The sequence below is a fragment of the Xiphias gladius genome, chromosome 6, assembly GCF_016859285.1.
Source record: "Xiphias gladius isolate SHS-SW01 ecotype Sanya breed wild chromosome 6, ASM1685928v1, whole genome shotgun sequence".
Classification (NCBI taxonomy): Eukaryota; Metazoa; Chordata; class Actinopteri; order Istiophoriformes; family Xiphiidae; genus Xiphias; species Xiphias gladius.
This window is the reverse complement of record NC_053405.1, coordinates 19,502,544-19,521,568: the sequence shown is the minus strand read 5'-3', so window position 1 is coordinate 19,521,568 and position 19,025 is coordinate 19,502,544. Positions and strand designations below refer to the sequence as shown.

General features: G+C 40.8%; 1 protein-coding gene across 2 annotated transcripts in view; it reads right to left on the bottom strand.

Moving 5' to 3' along the window:
* Window positions 1–19,025, bottom strand: part of notch2 (notch receptor 2) — a 48,546-nt gene that overhangs the window by 27,042 nt on the left and 2,479 nt on the right. For both annotated transcript variants that reach the window (XM_040128383.1, XM_040128384.1), the window contains exon 2: window positions 6,142–6,223. In XM_040128383.1, the coding sequence (XP_039984317.1) occupies window positions 6,142–6,223 (82 nt within the window). The remainder of the gene's footprint in view (window positions 1–6,141; window positions 6,224–19,025) is intronic.

Sequence of the window (19,025 nt, the reverse complement as noted above, 5' to 3'; positions counted from 1 at the left end):
ATATAAACTAAATACAAACAGAAATGAAAAAAGGTTTCTCAATAATGACACAGTGTAAAACAGGACTTGCAGTGAGAGACTAGCAGTAGTGTATCAGTTAGGCCCATTGATCAGTGGGTGCCACAGAGGGGAAGAGGTCTGTTCTCCATTGGAAAAGTAAAATGCACCTAAACTCTCGACGTAAAGGTTCAACTATAGGTTTCATTTTTAGGGGACGGAAACTATGAATCTATTACTTATGTAACTGTTAGTAGCGACATAGTTTTTGTAAGTTGAGTCACTTCTCAGCAAAGTTTTTTTTTCTCATTTTCATAGTGAAGAAGAGAGGCAGCAAAAATAACATCACAGAGAAGGCGGGCAGAGGGAGGTGTGAGAGTGATGTCAATGTTACACAGAAACAAAAACCAAGAGAGAGCAAAAAAGGGGAAGGCAGATAAGATGAAGAGAGCGCAATTAGGTGAAAGTAAGAGCCAGAAAAGTAATGAGAGAGCACGACATTTAGAGAGAGAAGGAAGGCAGGCGGCCAGACTGAAAAGCATCAGTGTAGACAGAATAAAGGAGTGCAAAGCAGGGTGGAGTCTAAACTAGGGCCATGTGGTAAAATCTCAGGCTTTCTTTAGAAACATGTTCATAAAGAGCCATCTGAGTAAGCACGGGACCCATTTTCTCTCTGAAAGCTTCTCCTGCCCGCCTCTCTATGTTGATCTCTCATTATCCTGTTTGTGTGGTTGTTTAAAGTGGAATCTCCCAACATTGGGTCTGTCGGCCCATAAAAGTTCCATATGTAGAGCTACGCTATGCATAGTCAACCACTGACTGATTTAGACATCTATAACGAAAAAGAATATAGTGTATACTCTCCTACTAATATCACCAGATAACTATATTGTTATTATTTGCCAAATATTGAATTTATTGCTGCAGCCCACCCAAAGAGATTTGCTCCCAGCTAATTTCTGTTTTCTCTTTGGTCTTTACTTCAAATGTCTGCACAACAGAGTGAGAAATTAAACAAGTTATATTTGCGTTTCTTCGCTGTATTTCATTGTTTTTTGTCTGTTAATGATTTTACAATTAACAAAAGTTAAATCATATTTAATTACATTAACTGATAACAGTTGCTAGTACATTATTGACTGTTGTTTTTTTTTATTCTTTATTTTTTTAAACAACTAACTGAGTGAGATGGGGTAAAACTCACAGTGGTCATATACTTTACATTGCAGAGGATGTACAGAAAATATTTGACTTTATAACAAAAACTGAGGTACTTTTGACCCCACAGTGTCATCATCAATGTGTGACAGAGGCCACTTATCACCTCACTGAATGTGGGTTTATTGTCTGGTTGCTACATTCCCCACTGTTTTGTAAGGCTTCCTCTTTCTGAGATTGGCGTTTGAATCTCCAGGCCTCCAAGCAGCATGTTGTTTGTGTATTTTACCCTTTGTGTTTTTTTTTGTTTGTTTGTGTATCTGCTTCTTCTATCACGGTAAGCCACTGACAGCAGGCCATGTTCACCACTCTCAAATATAGAGTTGGCAATAGTGTTGAAAGGATCAGTCAACTAATCAATTATTCAACTGACAGAAAATTGACTGACAACAATTTTAGTATTTGATTAATCTTTTAAGTTACTTATCAAGCAACTATGTAAGACATTTGCTAGTTTCAGCTTTTGGCTGGTGGTTAGACATGAGCAATTTGAACACATTACCTTGCGCTCAGGGATATTGTGACGACAATGTTTAAAAACTAAACAAATGAAATCCTTGATCAAAATAATCCCTAGTTGCAGCCCTGGTTTGCACTGATGAACAGCTTATTTGTCTAATCTTTTGGGCCCTGAAGAGACATACAGAGGTACATGTTAACATGGTAACTGAACTTTAGACCGCTCTGTGCCGGCATGTGAACTTGCCCCAGGCTCAAGGTGCCCCTGACTATCCAGAGACACACACGCAGACAGAGTACATACGCAAATATATACACAAAGAAACTCTTATCATTGTGGTTCCATAGTCAGCCACATCTACAGTACAGTTAGCTGGGCTGTGGGAAGGAGATAAGTCTTTTGGAGTGTAAGAGCGGAAAATCACTGCCATAGGTTCCAATTTCTTACACTAGGGTTTGTTGACTTTAGTTTGGATCATATGCCTAATCCAGTTAAAATCCGTGTGAGTGTGTGTATATTTGTGCCTGATAGAGCGGGTGTTGTGTCTGTTGTGAAGGTATGAAACATCTCTCTCTTTCCTCTGTCTTCTTTGAGAGGATATGTGGATGTGTAATCATAACTAAAGGTTCTGTGAGGTAACACAAAGTGGCTGAGTCTGGTAGACGACAACAGCGAGAGCAAAAGGTGTTCAAAACTCTACAAACAAACAGATATGATTGGAAGATGGAGCAAGTACAACTATAATAAAGGTAAACAGTTAAATTTCTAAAATAATGACAGATGATAATAATGACAAGGGACTACTGGTGAGAAGGAAATAAAGAAATAGTAGAGATTGTAGTGAAAATAGTCTGGAGAAGGATTAAGAGGCCAGGTGAGTTGTGTCCAGAGGTATCTAAATACCTAAAGCAGTGGGAGGGACTGAGGCATTGATGGATGAGTGACAGTTTGATGAAGAAGGCGTAGCAAGAGGGAAATTACACTCCTCTCTCCGCTCCGCTTCTCCCTCGTCTCCCTTCCCCCCTCAGTGCTGCTCTCTCATCATTAGTAAGGAGTTGTGCTCCAAGGTATTCCTCCTCAAATTACCTGAAAAGAGACATCCTCTTTTCTTTTGGCTCTTTCTCTTCCTCGGTCTGCCCAGCAGGCAAATTTTACCTGTCAGATCAAACAGGCAGCAGATCTATACAACACATTCACTCTCTCCTCTCACTCTTAAGAAAAGCTTTTAAAAAAAATAATAAACATAAAGTCACGACAGTTACTACAATGGATAAAGTGATAGAAAAAAAAGAGGTACTGAGAGGGAAGGAGTGTTAATCAGTTTGCACTTTGGCCTTACAGCAGACAAAGAGAGCTTGTTCTGGAGGAAAACAGGGTTTGGACAACATAATGTGTGTCGTCTCCCTCTTGTTTGGACTGCTCAGGTATTAACTCAGTGAGTCAGACTCCATATGTCTCGAATCATCTGTGGCCTGTAAACAAGACCAATGTTTTTGTGCTCTTAGCCAATACCTTAACAGACACATATTTATGTGTCCCTTCAGAAATGATGTAATATACAAATACCTAGCAAGCAAACTTGTGACATGCACAAACCCACGTAGAGAAAAACTCACAGCACACACCTTTTTCTCAAACCCAAAGCTGATGGCTTGCAGTGTCACCGGTTTGACAGCTTTTCCACAACCTGCCCTGCAAGGCAGCAGGTCGACCTCTCCCATGTACTTTAACTCACTCTCTCAGCATTCTTTGTTTCTTAAATGAGAGACCTGAGCTTTCTATGCAAGCAATATTTTTCCAAGACATTTTCAAATAGATTTTTTCTGGAAATGTCATATTATTAGTCTATGCTAATGTACTGTATGCGAGCACAAAGCTCTGGTGCTTTGGATTCTAAAGTAGGAAAACTGACTAGAGTAGTTCTATGCTTGCCAGAGTTTCCAGGATGTATGGGAAACCTGCAGAAGAGGCAGTTGAGGCAAGCTGAAGAATGACAAGACACACAGACGCTCATTCTGTTGCCACTCAAAACAGGGCCTTGTCTTAATTGTGCAGCTGTTTCTTCACTGATATCCAATAAGAAAAATACTGTCCTCACTCTTATTAATCTATGATCATTCTTTTGCTGTTATTGCATAAACTGAGAAAAGTTAATAACACGATGACACTTTTTCTTCCTGCCCACTCTAAGCATTATAAACAAGCGGGCGAACTGTTAACTATGAATGCCCTAAATGTCTTGGAAAACAGATGTAATCGTTCTTCGGTTCACCATGATGGTGCCCCTTATTATAATAAGCCTGTTATATTAATTGTTGGTTTAATTACAGTTAATCCCAGTCTGACCCCAGGTGTGATCCATGTGATGCAGCTCTGAGCCAAAAGGCCACAGTGACTCTTTCCTTCCTAACGACTGCCTTTAATAAACAGAGGACATTAATAAAGACATAATTACATTTTTACACAATGAGCCTTTTGACTAGCAGCACAGGGAAGACAGGACAAGACAGGCCAGACAGAGGCAAGAGCGTGCATTTGTGGGAACACATGTGTGTATGAGTGTGTGTTTTTGTGTGTGTTTACCTGTGGATGGCAGAAAAAACTGAGTGACTAGTTAATCAGTCTAACAGTAGGCCTGCGCTCTGTCAGCTGACTTTTCTAAACTGTGTGTCTCCAGGGCAAGAGGCCTCTCTACTGTTTTTCCTATATCATCTATGTCATCATTTAATTCAGAGAAAAAATACTGACTTCATGGTCAGCAGTGGAGACAGCCTGGCTGAGAAAGAGGAAGTTTAAATACAAGAGAAATCTAATAGTCCCAGGCCCCTTAAAAATTAATAATTACTCGTTACCTGGTATAAAAAAATATTACATGTAATATTATTATTATTCATAACCGTATTTATATAATTTTAGTAAAAGTAATATCAAACTAAAACATCATAAAAATAAAACCTAAGAGGATGTGGTCAAGCCTTAAACTGCTGCAAATGATTTGAGTGCTGTTTCAGTGACACAGGTCACTAAGTATTGACATAACTGGCTCTAGTGATACTGCATGCCTGTCAGCCCACATTAAAAACACAGCTCTGGATTTAGGTGTGATTTTTGATCCGGGCCTGTTGTTTGAATTCATTTAATCAAGATGATCCAACTGTGTTTCCTCCATCTGAGAAACATTTCCAAAGTGACAAACTGCTTATCGTTACACAACATTGAAATGGTCATCCTAGCTTATGTTAAATCACATCTTTATTACTGGCCTTAAACAAACAGCCCAAGCCCGCATCACACTAGTTCAAACTTCTAACTAACTAGATGCAGCAAAACCACATCACATCACACCCATCCTAGCCTCACTTAACTGGTTGACATTAAGATCCTCTGTCTATTTTAATACAGTAGTTGACTCTACATCAAAGACTACTAAGAGTCTACAGGACTCTCACAAATGTACGCATTCACACACACACGTGCAGATACTACACCCAAACAATAAACCTCTTCGCACCTGCAGTACAGTGTCTATCTGACCTTGGATTAGACAGAAGGAATATCAGACACTGATTATGGAGTGTTGCCTTCTCCTTCCCTTTTTATAGAAGTAGCAGAGTGTTGAAATTCCAAAAGCTCTGGGAACAGAGACACAGTGTGATTCACATCACATTTGATGAAATATGATCAGGTTCATGAACCAGCTATGTGTGTATTTTAGTTGGGAATTTGGCTCAGGAGTGGCTATGCAATTATAAAGACGGCTCAGTCTTAATTACAAACTAGGCTAAGCTGTCAGAGAGTGGAAGGCATACATCACAGAGGCCACTGCTCTCCTTTACACTAAAGCACTTTTCCCTAATGGTTTGATTGCACCAACGGTAGCAGAGGAGGCTTACTTGCAGGTTATTTCAAGTTTCCACAACATGTGCATGTGCCAGGGAACAAAAGGCTGTACTAACATGTGTGGTAACATTTAATATCCTACTTGTCATTTTGATTCGTTACGCCAAGTTTAAGACTGTTTTTTTCTCATCAGTTACACTTTCACATGTAATAAATATGTCTCATCAGTTTCTTGACATCCCCCAGCAGCAACAAATCAGTGGACAGTAAAATATGTTGGCAACGCCTAGAGCTATCAGTTCTATAGCAAAAAGAGAGTATGTAACAAAATCCCTGAAATGTCCTAAATAAGATCTTGGAGGTGGAAATGTGTATATTGGTATTGTTCCCAGTACTGGTGCACTCTGTCAGACAGAGCAGTCTTTTATTCCCCCTTTCGTGCCTGAGCAAAACCTCATGGTCCCAAGGACAGACTGGAGTTGATCTAAAAACCCTATTTCTGTTCTGGCTTTCACATCCAAAAATCCCCTTATGAGGTGTTTCTGTTGCTGTGTTCACATTTTTGTTGGGATGAGAGCATGAATTTAACTGAAAAGCCTACATCAGTCTTGGCCAGTCAATCTTACCTGCAGTATTCAGTGCCATTGGTAAAGGTCAGACATGTAGCGTTGTTAACACAAGGCGCCTTATCATCCATACATTGCAGAGCTGCAAGAGACAAAAGACGAAATAGAGTGGACAGTCAGAGAGGCACTTTATCTGCTAGATGATCAGTCAATATGTTAAGTGTGACAATATCATTACATATGTCAATGGTATTGCTAATTTAGCTAATTAAACCATTCATTAACACAGATTCAAAAATTTTTTACTTCACATACTGCACCACATTGGGGAGTATGTAAAGACAGTCTTCGCACCTTAAAACAATAAGGAGTTGTATTAGTTTCAGGCATGTCAGTGTCCTCATTAAAATGCACAGATTTGTATATTGTGAATGTGACAAATTGGCTGGTTATCCACGCTATAGGAAGGAGAACCAGGTCTAATGGTATGCAGTTACCATCATGTTTTGGTCTTGACTTGCTGTGTCTAGACACAGACATACGGGGACACCATTATAGTGATGTCTTGTGGCATCATGTGCCTAAAATTTTTCTGTATATCAAATAAATTGCCTATTTAAATTACTCAAAAGTTCCTCACAAACTGGGTAGCTTTAGCTTTGCTGCTAAATTTCAAAGCTGGCACTGCTCAAAACTCATTTAGGGTTTCCCCCAGAAAAATGGTCAATGGAATTGGAAAGATCCCCCCCATGCACACTCCCTAGCCCCCTGAGGGAAACCCTCTGCATAGTCTAAAGCTTTCTCCTCTTTCACCTCATTATTTCACAGAGATAATAGAAAGGGCTTGCCACCTATCTAGCCAAATATGCAGAACCGGCCTGAAATTAGCTAGTGGTCACAGGGCGGCCGGATGGCCAGGCAGACAGATATTAGCCTTGACGAAGACAACAAAGCCCAACTATCTCCCTGCCAGTGAGACACTCATAGTCAGACACATCAGCCATTGTGCGGCCTTCAAACCGCTAGAGACACAGGCTCAAGTGGTCTTCATGCACACCATGCTGGCTCGACATGCCAAACAGAAGTGTGTTATTCTCAGTCTGTATTTATCAATATGATATGGCAGTCAAACGAAGGAAGCCACTGTTAAGTGTGTGTGTGATTAATCAAGCAAACTGCAATACATAATTAGCAATGGTTATATATAGCACTGGTTATAAATTTAACATTTTCTTTCATTTATAGTGACATTTATAGTCTCATATGTTTAAGTGATTATGTGACGTATAACCAATCTACAGAACAGCACTCTTTTTACAGAACTAACAGTAGGTCAGCTGATTTTGAAGAAACTCCAACAATGTCTTCACAAAAACAGTCATTGCATTACAGGAAGTGTGCTCAACAGTGGTGTTACTTCCTGCGCCTAGATTAATCAGTGTCACTTAAGTTTAGGAGTCCTTAAGAAGAGACAATAACTATTATTAGCCTTACTTCACATGATTTTTCTGGGGGATCAAAGTTTTACACAGATAGTTTGTTCATTTTCAAGTGCTAAACATACAGGGTCCAGGCTCTGAACTGGTTTAATCAGAGAGTGAGGGCAGACTAATGCTTTAGAGCCAGGCTGACAGACATAGTCCATTAGACATGGGGATACCATACATAAACCACTGTGAAATTCCTAATCCTAGCAAGCACGCACACACACATACTTGCCTCTATGTGCATACTTGCACACACATCGACTGTAATAAAGTGTGAGTTGATATCAGGCTACTGCTGCATTACAAGAGACAACAGAAAATGTTGTGCTATTTCAGGGCTATTTCTGTACTGAGCAGACATACGGTCAGCACATGAAAATCGTGCAAATATAATAACACAATGCAGATAATCCAGACATATGTTGTTAGATGTATAACATGGAGGAACTTCCACCTTTGGTTTTGATCACATTTAAACCCAAATTTAATGCAAAATAATGTTTAATCTGCTTCTGAATAAATCATGAAAAAGGACATAAAATTACAGATTACTATACAGTAAATCTGGAAAACATCATAGGGTATGGCAGGATATAGACAGCAGACAATTGCAAAATCAGCAAAAAAAGAGAAAGGCTGGGGGGAGGAGGTAGGGAGAGCTGAAAAGACCAATGCATGAGACAGGGGGAGTGAAAGAATGAAAGCAAGAGAGCAGAGAGCGGAAGAAGCTGCTGACGTCCTTTGACTGGTTTGACGAGCTTCCCATAGATGCTGTTGTAATGCCAAACGCAATGATTTTACCAGATCTGGGACAGCCTGCCTCCTATTACGCCACTTTAGCACACACTCAGACGCACACAAACACACACACACGCAGACTAGAGATGTCAAAGAATATTCTAAATTTGATTATATAATCTAATTGTTAAAAAAAACAAACTAAAAACCAGACATTCAATTGTGAAAATTAAAATTCGATGAGAAAAAACAGCACTACTGCGTCTGTCTTCCTTGCAAGATCTCGGGGGGGCCTGGGCTGCTGCATTGAATACACTGCATGATGTACAGGAGTCACACAACATTACACAGAAACACACACACACACACACACACACACACACACACACGCACACGCATACACAAGCTCACACACGCTCACGCACGCACACACACGCACACACACCCTTCCACTAACCCGAACCCTGACCAAAACCTAATTCTAACACTAACCCTAAAACCAAGTTTTAACCCTCAAAAAGCAGTCTCTAACCATGGGGACCTCAATTTTTGTGCCCATGGTGACATAAGTCTTTAAAGATTAGTGTGAATTGAGGGTATAAGAACAAGTACCTACCCACACCCACTCCATTACCCCATGCAGAAATTAAATTAGTTTTATGCAAGGTTTGAAAAACCTATTACACCAGCAGTTCGCCCCACTTTCACTCCAATGCTACACTTCTGCATCCAGAAGGATGAGGTGAGAGCTATGTTCAAGAAGCTGAACATCAGGAAAGCAGCAGGGGTTCCTCCAGCTTTGCTGGGCTACTTTACAGCTCAATTGGCCCCAGTATTTTCCACCATATTTAACACCTCTCTGAGCCAATGTACAGTCTCATAGTGAGTCCCACAACTCTCTACCATCATTCCTGTGCCATAGTCCTTTAAAAGGTCACCTGCCTCAGTGTCTTCAGAACAGTTGCCCTAATATATGAAAGTATTTGAGCGCATCATTCTGTCATACCTGAAATCCTGCACTTCCTGGGTGATGGACCCATATCAATTTGCCTACCAGGTCATCCGGTCCATTGAGGGTGCAGTCGGATAGCACTCCACCATGCCCTGCAACACCTGGAATCGCCAACATCTACACACGCATCCTGTTCATAGACTTTAGTTTTGCCCTTAACTCCATGGACCCACTCAAACTCTTTACCAAAATCTTGCACATGAACATTGACCCAGCCATATGCCACTGGATTCAGAGCTTCCTGCTGAACAAGCTACAGAGGCGAAGGTTTATAACCAAACCTCACACCCTCTTACCCTCAGTAGAGGAGCTCCCCTGGGCAGTGTTCTCTCCCCCTGGCTCTTCTCACTTTACACCACCTACTTTGGATCCATAGATAATTCTGTGAAAATAATAAAATACGTAGACGACACAACCATTGTAGGCCTCATCTCCAACACTGATGAAACCCAGTACTGAATTACGGTGGACCAAGTTATGACTTGGTGTGCAAACAACGACCCCCTGCTTAATACAGCCGAAACCCGGAGACTGTATTGACTCTGTGTAGCTTTAAAATTCATCAGAACATACATTGGCAATGACCTGAAGTGGAAAACTAACACTGAATACACCACTGCAAAAGCTCAACAACGAATTTGCTTCCTTAGGCAGCTTAAAAAACACGGGCTACAGCACAAACTTGTCATTCTGATCTACTCAGCCATCATTGAGTCCATCATCACATCATCGAGTCCGTCATCACATCTTCTGTTACAGTAGGGTACGGCAGTATGGACAGTCAAACCCAGAATAAACTAAACCAGATTGTCAACAACACATCCAAAATCATAGGCAACTCACTCCCCTCAGTTGAATCTATACATATCCCCCAGACTGTAAAGCGATCAAAAAAGATCAACTCCAACCCCCCACATCCTGCTGATCACCTCTTTCAGCTCCTTCCCTCAGGGAGGCGCTACAAGTCACTACCCACTAAGACTAAAGGCTTCACAAACACCTTTTTATCCATGGCTATCAGAACTTTTAACTCCTCCCTCTTGTCCCCTCTTCAAAACCACTGGCATGCATACCGTGTGTAATATGTTTCTGGTATGGTAACATTGTATTGTTTCACGATTATATAAGGCTTGTCTGCTGTTGTCCATGCATGTATTGTGCTGCAGAGTTTAACATACTGTACTGAAAACAATTCTACCAGACTTGGTCGTGCGGCTAATAAACAATCCATCTACCTATCTATCTGTCACCAATTCCCTGACTGAAAGTTTGGAAAAGGTTTCAGCTATCCATCTCTCTAAAAAGGAAAACAAACAAAATCTTCACACACATTCAAGTGACTAACCAATGTATTATAACCCAAGCTCATATCACCAGCATTGCATCCTCTCTATCTAGCTGTTCTCACACTTCACTATCAATGAACCATGGACAGGAAAATTTCCCAGGAATGAGAGCCTTGATAAGACCCGATCGACAAAGTCAACAGTGAAACTACAGCCAGATGGTCTGAACCGAGAGGAAACACACAGAAATTACCTGGCTGGATGATTAATATTATTTGGACCCTTCCTAATCAATCTGCAGTCCTTGTGTGTGTGTGGATGTGTGAAGGTGATGGGGGGGGGGTTTAAGTAGAAAACAAGAGCTTGACATCAGAACAAGTATGAAACAGTGACTGAAACGAGGTCCACTAAGACTACATGTTAATCAGCAGTCGCTTCCAAGCCATTTCCAAGCTGCTGCTCTGCACCATTAATATCTCGATTTTATAACCGCATCGTCGTCTGACAAAATCACCAAAAGTAACCAAACATAAGTTCAAGACAACAGCTTTACTGTGATTTCGGCTATATTTACTTGTAAAATGTTCACTCAGAGACAGAGTTAGAAGTTCATTCATGTGTCAGCTGCCATGCGGTCAATGAAATGAGAAACAGAGAGGTGTGCCTGCAGAGGGAAAGCCTGACCTTGCACTAGCGGGGCAATACTGGTGACTCTCTTCTATGGCAAGTAGCTAAGGTTTGTCCAAAAAGCCGCAAAATTTCTCGCTAGGTGTTTTTGTGAAGAAAAATAGCTAAAGAAGTGTGGAAAGTCGGTAAGTCTGGCGACAAAGGCACTAAGTTGGCAACACTGCCTGTAAACAACACCCTGATGATGCAATAGAAACTGTATACGCAAATTCATTTTAAAAGAGCAATGGCCAATGGGGTAACTCCAACACTCGGAGGGCCGACCAATGGTGTAATGTCAGCACTCAGTCACATGGCCTTTGGCTGACCAATGGTGTAACTTTATCACGCACTCACTCAGTCATTACCGAACATTCACGTTTATAGGGCTCGCCCCGCTGTTGCGATCCATCCAAAAAAACAACAGTGGCTTGTTTGTCTTGCCAATCAATATAAAAAAAGTTATGCTATTAAAATTCGCACAAGGTTTGGACGATATAAAACTTGGCCCTGTATTAGTAAACATTAGGTTAATGAGGTAATGTTCACCTGACATAACCTAACTCAGCCCAAGGGTTCAACCATGCGAGACATGTTCTAGTTTCCAGTGTATTTAGAGTATTGAGAAAGGGCAGCCCGTCGTTTTCTGACATAGCCGGATTGCACCATCATCCTCAAAATAACTGACGATGAAACTAATTATTTAGTGTTAAAGCAGACAGGCGGTCTAGTTTTAAAGCAGACTACTAAATGCAGTGAACATATCCACACAGTATCTTGCAATGTGGAAAGCAGAAAACCCCCACAGGTTGTAGCTGAGTTTCTTTTGAATATTAAAAAACAGATGAAAATACAGAAATCCAGGTGAAAAATGGAGGTGAGGCAAGTTTCAGCCATGCAAGCTACATGGCTCTAGGGACTGCAATGTCAGTCTGTCTGTCCACCACTTTGGTCCAGACTGAATGACAGCTATTAGATGGACTGCCATGAAATATTGTGCAAACATTATGACAAATCATCTAATAGTTTAATCATCCTACTCACAGTGAAATATCTTGAAAACTATTTGATATATTGCTAAGAAATTTGCTACCGATATTCAAGGTCCATAGAGAATAAATTCTAATGACTTTGGTGATCCCCTGACTTTTTTCTCTGGCGCCCCCTGCAGGTTAACGTTTTTGGTTTATACTGTATATAAATGTCTTGTCAACTACTGGATGGATTGCCATAGGGCTGCATCTAATGATTATCTTCATTATCAATTAATGTGATGATTATTTCCTCAAGTAATTGTTTGGTCTCCAAAGGCCAGAAAATTAAAAAAAAAAAAAAAAAATGTCCAAAGACAGTTTCCTAAAGCCGAAGGTGGTATCATCAAATTACCCGTTCTGTTTGAACGACAGTCCAAAATCCAAACATATTCCTTTTAGTATGATGTAAGACTCAGAATAGCAGAAGATTCCCAAAAATGACTGGATGTAAATGTCAAATATTTGGCTTTTTTTTCATTCAAAAATGACTTCAACAATAATTCAATTATTAAGGTAGTTGCTGTATATTTTTCTGTAAATCGCTAATCAGTTAATCGACTAATCGACTCATCTGGTACAGACAATCATGTTCTGAAGAGGATGAATTGTGAAAATTGTGCACTGCTGTGAATAAGTACAGCCTCACAGAGCTGCTAGCATGCCTCTTAGTCTTGTTTTTCTTATTACCTTAAAAGAACTCTTGTGCGTCATCATCAGCTCATTTGTTTTTTCCAGATTTTTAACTTTTCACTTTCTATTACTAAAAGCACCGTGGATTTTGTAAACTGCGGGGAGGGCAGCAACCACAACTACTTTTGGATGCACAGTGACATAAATTCCAAGTAAAAATAAGTTTAAACCAATCTGCCCTCGGTTTGGATATTTTCCTGTGAAAACCTATAAAAACTGAAAACACTGATCCTTAAGTGGAACTAAAGTTTAAGTAAAGAAAAGAGAAATCACAGCCTTTGATGGTCTAGACAGAAAAAAATGAAAGGGGCAGTCTGGTTGTTTGTACTCAGCTGGCCTTACACTGGGTCCTCCCTCAGCACTTGCCACTGCTTTGTCATCTAAACCACAGCGGGTCCCTTGAGGGATCCAGCCATGTCATGAGAAGAAAAAAAAAAAGAAGAAAGAGGAGGGGGAGAGAGAAAGAGGGGCTTTGAGCTAAATAGCCGTGGATTGAGATGGGGAAGTAATTCCAAAACTACAGACAAAGACTGCACACGAATGGGTGTCCCTGAGCTCTGGCACACATCCTTACAGCAGAGGGCAGGAAGTTGTTCGCGCTGAGTGAGGAAGTAACCCCATTTCCTGGAATTGCTGTACAAGCCTTTATATCCAGCAGGCCAAAGAGTCGTCATGGTAACTTGCAATAAAATACCCTTAGCTCAGCATGGAAGGAGGGAGACGACGCTCAAACTAAACACTACTGCTCTGAGGGAAGCTGGCCCACACAAACAGCAGAGGAACCAGCAGACGAACTAAGCCTGGGCTTTAAGGCTTTAGTCTCCCAGGTCAGTTTCAGTTTGAGGGTGGTGACTTACATTAAGAAACAGGTCAGTGCTAACAGAAAAAAACAAAAGCGTGTGATAAATAGGGATGTATAAGGCTGATCTCTTGGATCTTTACCAGGACAGATCTAATTATTTTTAAATGCAACAGTGCATCAGTATAACCTGATCCACTTGCGATCGCTTGTTTGATGTAACCCATTGCCCTCCGGGTACACCTGCTGTCAAAAATGCCCCACTGCCTTAAGTTAAAACACTGTAAAGTATTCCTGAACCTTTTCAGCTGAAATGCACAAGTGAACCACAGACTAACACAAGAGATACAAAGCAGCCAGTAGTTTCAATTGTTGAAAATGAGATTAAAATGGAGGACAAAAATCTTGATTGTGACAGCCCCAGTAATTACCCTGCTGACCTCCTAACTGAGACGGTTGCCCTGCTTTTGTAATTACTTGGAACAGTTGGGAGAGTCTCATCTAAAGCAGAGTTTGTCAGTCAGGGCTGAGCTGTTTTGGTACAGCAGGACGCACTGTGGGCTTTGCTGGCTCAGTGTATGGCGCGTTTGTGTGTCTGTGTGTGTGTGTGTCTGTTGAAGTGAGAAAAAGAGAGACAGATAAAAACACAGACAGAGTGCAGACCAGACAAGGCAAATGTAGGGAATTTCCCTCGCTCATTCATATCCAACATTTTTTTGTCTTTCAAAACTATTTTTTGTTTTGTTATGATAAAAAAAAAAAAATTTGGTCTTTTATGGCTTTTTTTTTTTTTTTTTTTTTTTTTTAAATTGTTTCAACTTTAGTCTAGAGTATTTTTAGCCCTGCTTCGATTACTGGAACTTATGATCAACTGCGCCGATAAATATTTTCATACAAAATATCGAAATAACATACATATCCGGTGATGCATTATGATATCTGCAGAATAACGTGCAACTCACTTTAATACTCTAACTGCTCACCACTGTCTCCTGAAACAGAGGCTGACAGCGCTGAAATTAACTAATTACTATATAAGAGGGATAACAGTGGACAACATTAACAATTATCACTGCATTATCGCAATATTAATTTGTTTGATATTATGAATTCACAAGCACATGCTACAGAGTCAAACTCCCTTTCATCCAGTTGAGTCAAATGTTTCTTTTCTTTCAGTGTATGTTCTCAAATATTTCACATCTCATGACAGATTTCGGTACAATTTTATTTGTTAGTATTCAACAATGACACTGACCAGTGATCACAATGAAAACCCATGTCTCAGTATGAGATTTTTTTTCTAATAGTGAGATACATAGGTGGTTAACCCTTAGAAATTCTTTCCGCTACTCTGGTGTAGCATCACATAAAGACTTCTCTCTATCTTCTCCCTTAGTATTTTTTTTCTCCAGACTTTCAGGCAAAATATACAAACTCCATCCATCCATTAGCTTTACCACTTATCCTTGAGGGTCGCGGGGGGCTTAAGCCAGTCCCATCTGACACTGGTAGGGTACACCCTGGACAGGTCGCCAGTCTATCGCAGGGATGACACATTTAGACTGACAACCATTTTGCTCATACTCACACTATGGGCAATTTATAGTTGCCAATTAACCTAACCTACATGTCTTTGGACTGTGGGAGGAAGCCAGAGCACCTGGAGGAAACCCAGGCAGGCACGCAGAGAACATGCAAACTCCACACAGAAAGGTCCCAGCCAGCCGGCAAGTTCAAGTTCAGAACTTTCTTGCTGTGAGGTTAAAGTGCCATCCCAAAATATAAAACCTTTTCATAGTTGATCAGAGAAGAGATTTAAGGACAATAGGTGTATCACAGGGTGACAAATAGTTGGAGCAAATAGACTACTGCCTGACCAGAGGCCATGTCTTTCTATGCACTGGAAAATATTTATTGTTAAACTCTGTGTTTTAACCAGGTAATCTTGTGTCCCAACCTAAGTTTAAAATGTCTTCCCAAAAAACAAAACAAAAAAACAAAAAACAAAAACTACTTAACACATTCATTGAAATAAGACTGGTTATAAGCTACAAGTTACAACTTGTTGTTAAACAAAGTACTACATTAATACCGCAGCCCATTATTACAAAGCATTTCTTTTCTAAGCTTCTCTGTGTAGCTTCCCTCCTTCTCCTACCTGATGTGCCCTGGTTGGTTCATTACTCCATGCGCCCTGCCTGCCTGTCTCCAGGATTACGGGACTGTGTTGGCCAAGGAATGCAGGCCGCAGTAATTCCCTGTTAATTTGCTAACCTTTTCAACAGTCCAGACAACGCTCTGTAATCCCCTCGACCTTCACAGCCACAATCACCGCCTCCTATAGTAACAGTGCATGTGATTCATGCAGGGCGTGCACCTAGCTTCATTCACATTTTGACTGGTATTTATTTATCAGAGCAAACTGGTCAAGCATGTATGGGTGCTGTATTACCGCGGTGAAGCAAAATGGTAACCCGCCCATACCTAGCCTTGTAGGCTATGCATTTCAACTTCAAGACCTTAATCACAATGGTTCTATAGTTTTACATTTATTCTAAGCCAACGTGGCTACAGTTCACACATGCATTGTATGTGTGGGCATGGAAAAAAAAGATACATACATCTGGGGCGCAGTTAAACAGACATTCACCCACTGATTCATACAGTTCCACACATTATTTACTCTCTCCCACTACAACCAACCAGCATGGGACCGAAACACATGTGGAGGCTTGGCTTTTTAACTACACTACTAATCAATATGAAGTATGATGAACACTGAAGAAATGGCAAATGTATCTTATTGAGACAGCAGGGAGCAGACGAGAAGAGATAAGAAAGAAACCAAAGGGAAACCTTGAAAGGTGTCACAGAGAAGATGTCTTTAGCCACATTAATAACACAGCCACAAAGCAGTGGGTAGAGCTGGTGGTCAGTAAATAATGCAGCGTAGTGGGCAGCTCAATAAATATCTTTGTCTCCAGAGCACAGGGCGAAGCATGGCACAGATAAATCACATTTCACACCAGGCTCCAGCTTGGGTCAGATGCAAGTAAGCCATGGGCGGCACAATTGCTTGCCTTTGTCAGTTTGTATCCACAATGCACTACATACAAACACGCAAATAGATACACACACGCATGTCAGCTGTCTGCTGTTTGCAATGGGCAAATATATGCAAGCATCCACATACCCACACCACGGGGGTAACACTAAGTCGTGTGCCACAAAGATGGCACCTATGCTTCCTCAAGAATCAGATTAACATTCAACTACAACACTGGACTGTAGAACAGTTTTAACAATGCTCCTTAATCAACACAGATGGGCTTCAAAATTATAATTAAACTATGTATAAGCATGTATTCTTAATGGAAGACGTCACATACATTAGCACTATATATCGTAGCAAATATTTCAGCTCAGTTGGCAAATCAAGCCACAGGAACTTGTTGACAAATGCCAGTGTACTTCAAGTATGTTGTTACTAGTAGTTTAGGAATGTCACCAACCAACTTTTGCAGTCAGAGCTCAGTAACACTGAGCAAAAAGAAAATACAGATAGTGTTATCTACAGACCATAAAAATTTAACATGCTTTAGCTGTGCTGTATGTAAAGTTACAATAAGCTTTCCCACTTCACCGTCACAGGAGGGGATCATTGTTGTGGCACACAATATTGTGGTCCTACTTGGAGTAAAGTCAAGCTGCATGCCATTACCCCAACTGAGGCATGATGCACTAAACTGACTGGCTTAACGTGTGGTTATGCAGGTGATGAGACAGAAAGCATAATTTTTGAGATTTTTGTGTTCAGCAGATTGCAGCTAATTTCTGACCCACAATCATTTGTCATACTAGAGCTGTAATTGTCAAGTTAAGATACTGCTAATTCAAATCTGCTGCTTCACATTAAAAACTTTCCAACACCAAACATCTGGCAGGCTTTTATTGTGAAGAAGCTACAAGAGGCGCAGCTGTATTTGCCACAGCGGTTAGCAAAGGACTGCCAACTCAGTACAGTATTTGATCAAAATTGGTCTAGACAGCAATACATACAGCGTATCTCATTTTGCGCTCTTCCATACGTACACTTGTTATTTTGAGTGCGTAGGTGCATTCACAATTATGGCAACATGCAGTGCACTATGCTTACCCACATGGTGTACTCATAATGGTCAAAAAGTTGAGTGTGAAACGCTGGATACTTCTCACCCTAAACGGTGGCCCTCTTGGCTATGGAGCAGAAGGGGAGGGACTGCCAACCTATTTTCAAACTTGCCAAAATGGCGGCCAAGAAAGCTGCAGCTGTTGTGATGGTTCCAACGGTGAACACCACACCATATAAATTTAAGTTATAAATGTCTACACAATGTGTACCACTATACTATTGTCAGATAGAAGCCATCAGTATGCTTATTTGGTTAATTTAGCAATCTGTGACGATTTGGTACCATGAATTAGCGCGAAGGCTTGCTACCTAGCTAACAGCGGTTAACTTATTTCAATGAATGTGTTAAGTGCACAATGGCCATGTTCGATTTGAAACAATACTACTCAATTGAAATTCACGCACTACGCAAGTCAGTACATAATGTACACAGTATATTACATGTAAGTGTACTAACGAAGTACCCAAAATGAGACGGGGCAATAGCCATTTTCACATAATTATGTTGCTGAACCATTTTAAAAAACAGCAAACAAGAAACACTAAAACAAGTACTACCCACAGCGATGAGTTAACCTCAAATCTCCCTTTTTTCATCAAGGTAAGCAACACCCTCTACCATGCTATCCTGCCATATGGAAAAGCAATTGTGCCTTGCACACATCACAGGCTGTGAACAGTGATGCTCACGGTGCAGTAGACTAAGGCACAGTATCCCACCAATTTGGACGTTCAGCATTAGCCTACAGAAGAAGGACAGGTGAGGATGGAAAGAGGGAAAAAAAGAAAAAGAAAAATCACGGTGCACAAAGCGCGGGTGTGTGTGAGAGATAGAGAGAGAGAGAGAGAGAGAAAGAGAGGTCGAACTGAGAGAGAGGGAGGAATGTCAAACACCAACAACATTCCAGTGGTTCTCCTTGCACTGCCTGCAGCACTTTTACTTTGTCTTTTCTTCTTTTGTGTAACCTCTCTGTTCACAAGTAACCAGTAGTCCATGAAAAAAACGTGAGAGAGACTAGCAGGGCTGGGCGTATCAACTCTGAGCTAAAGGCTAAAAA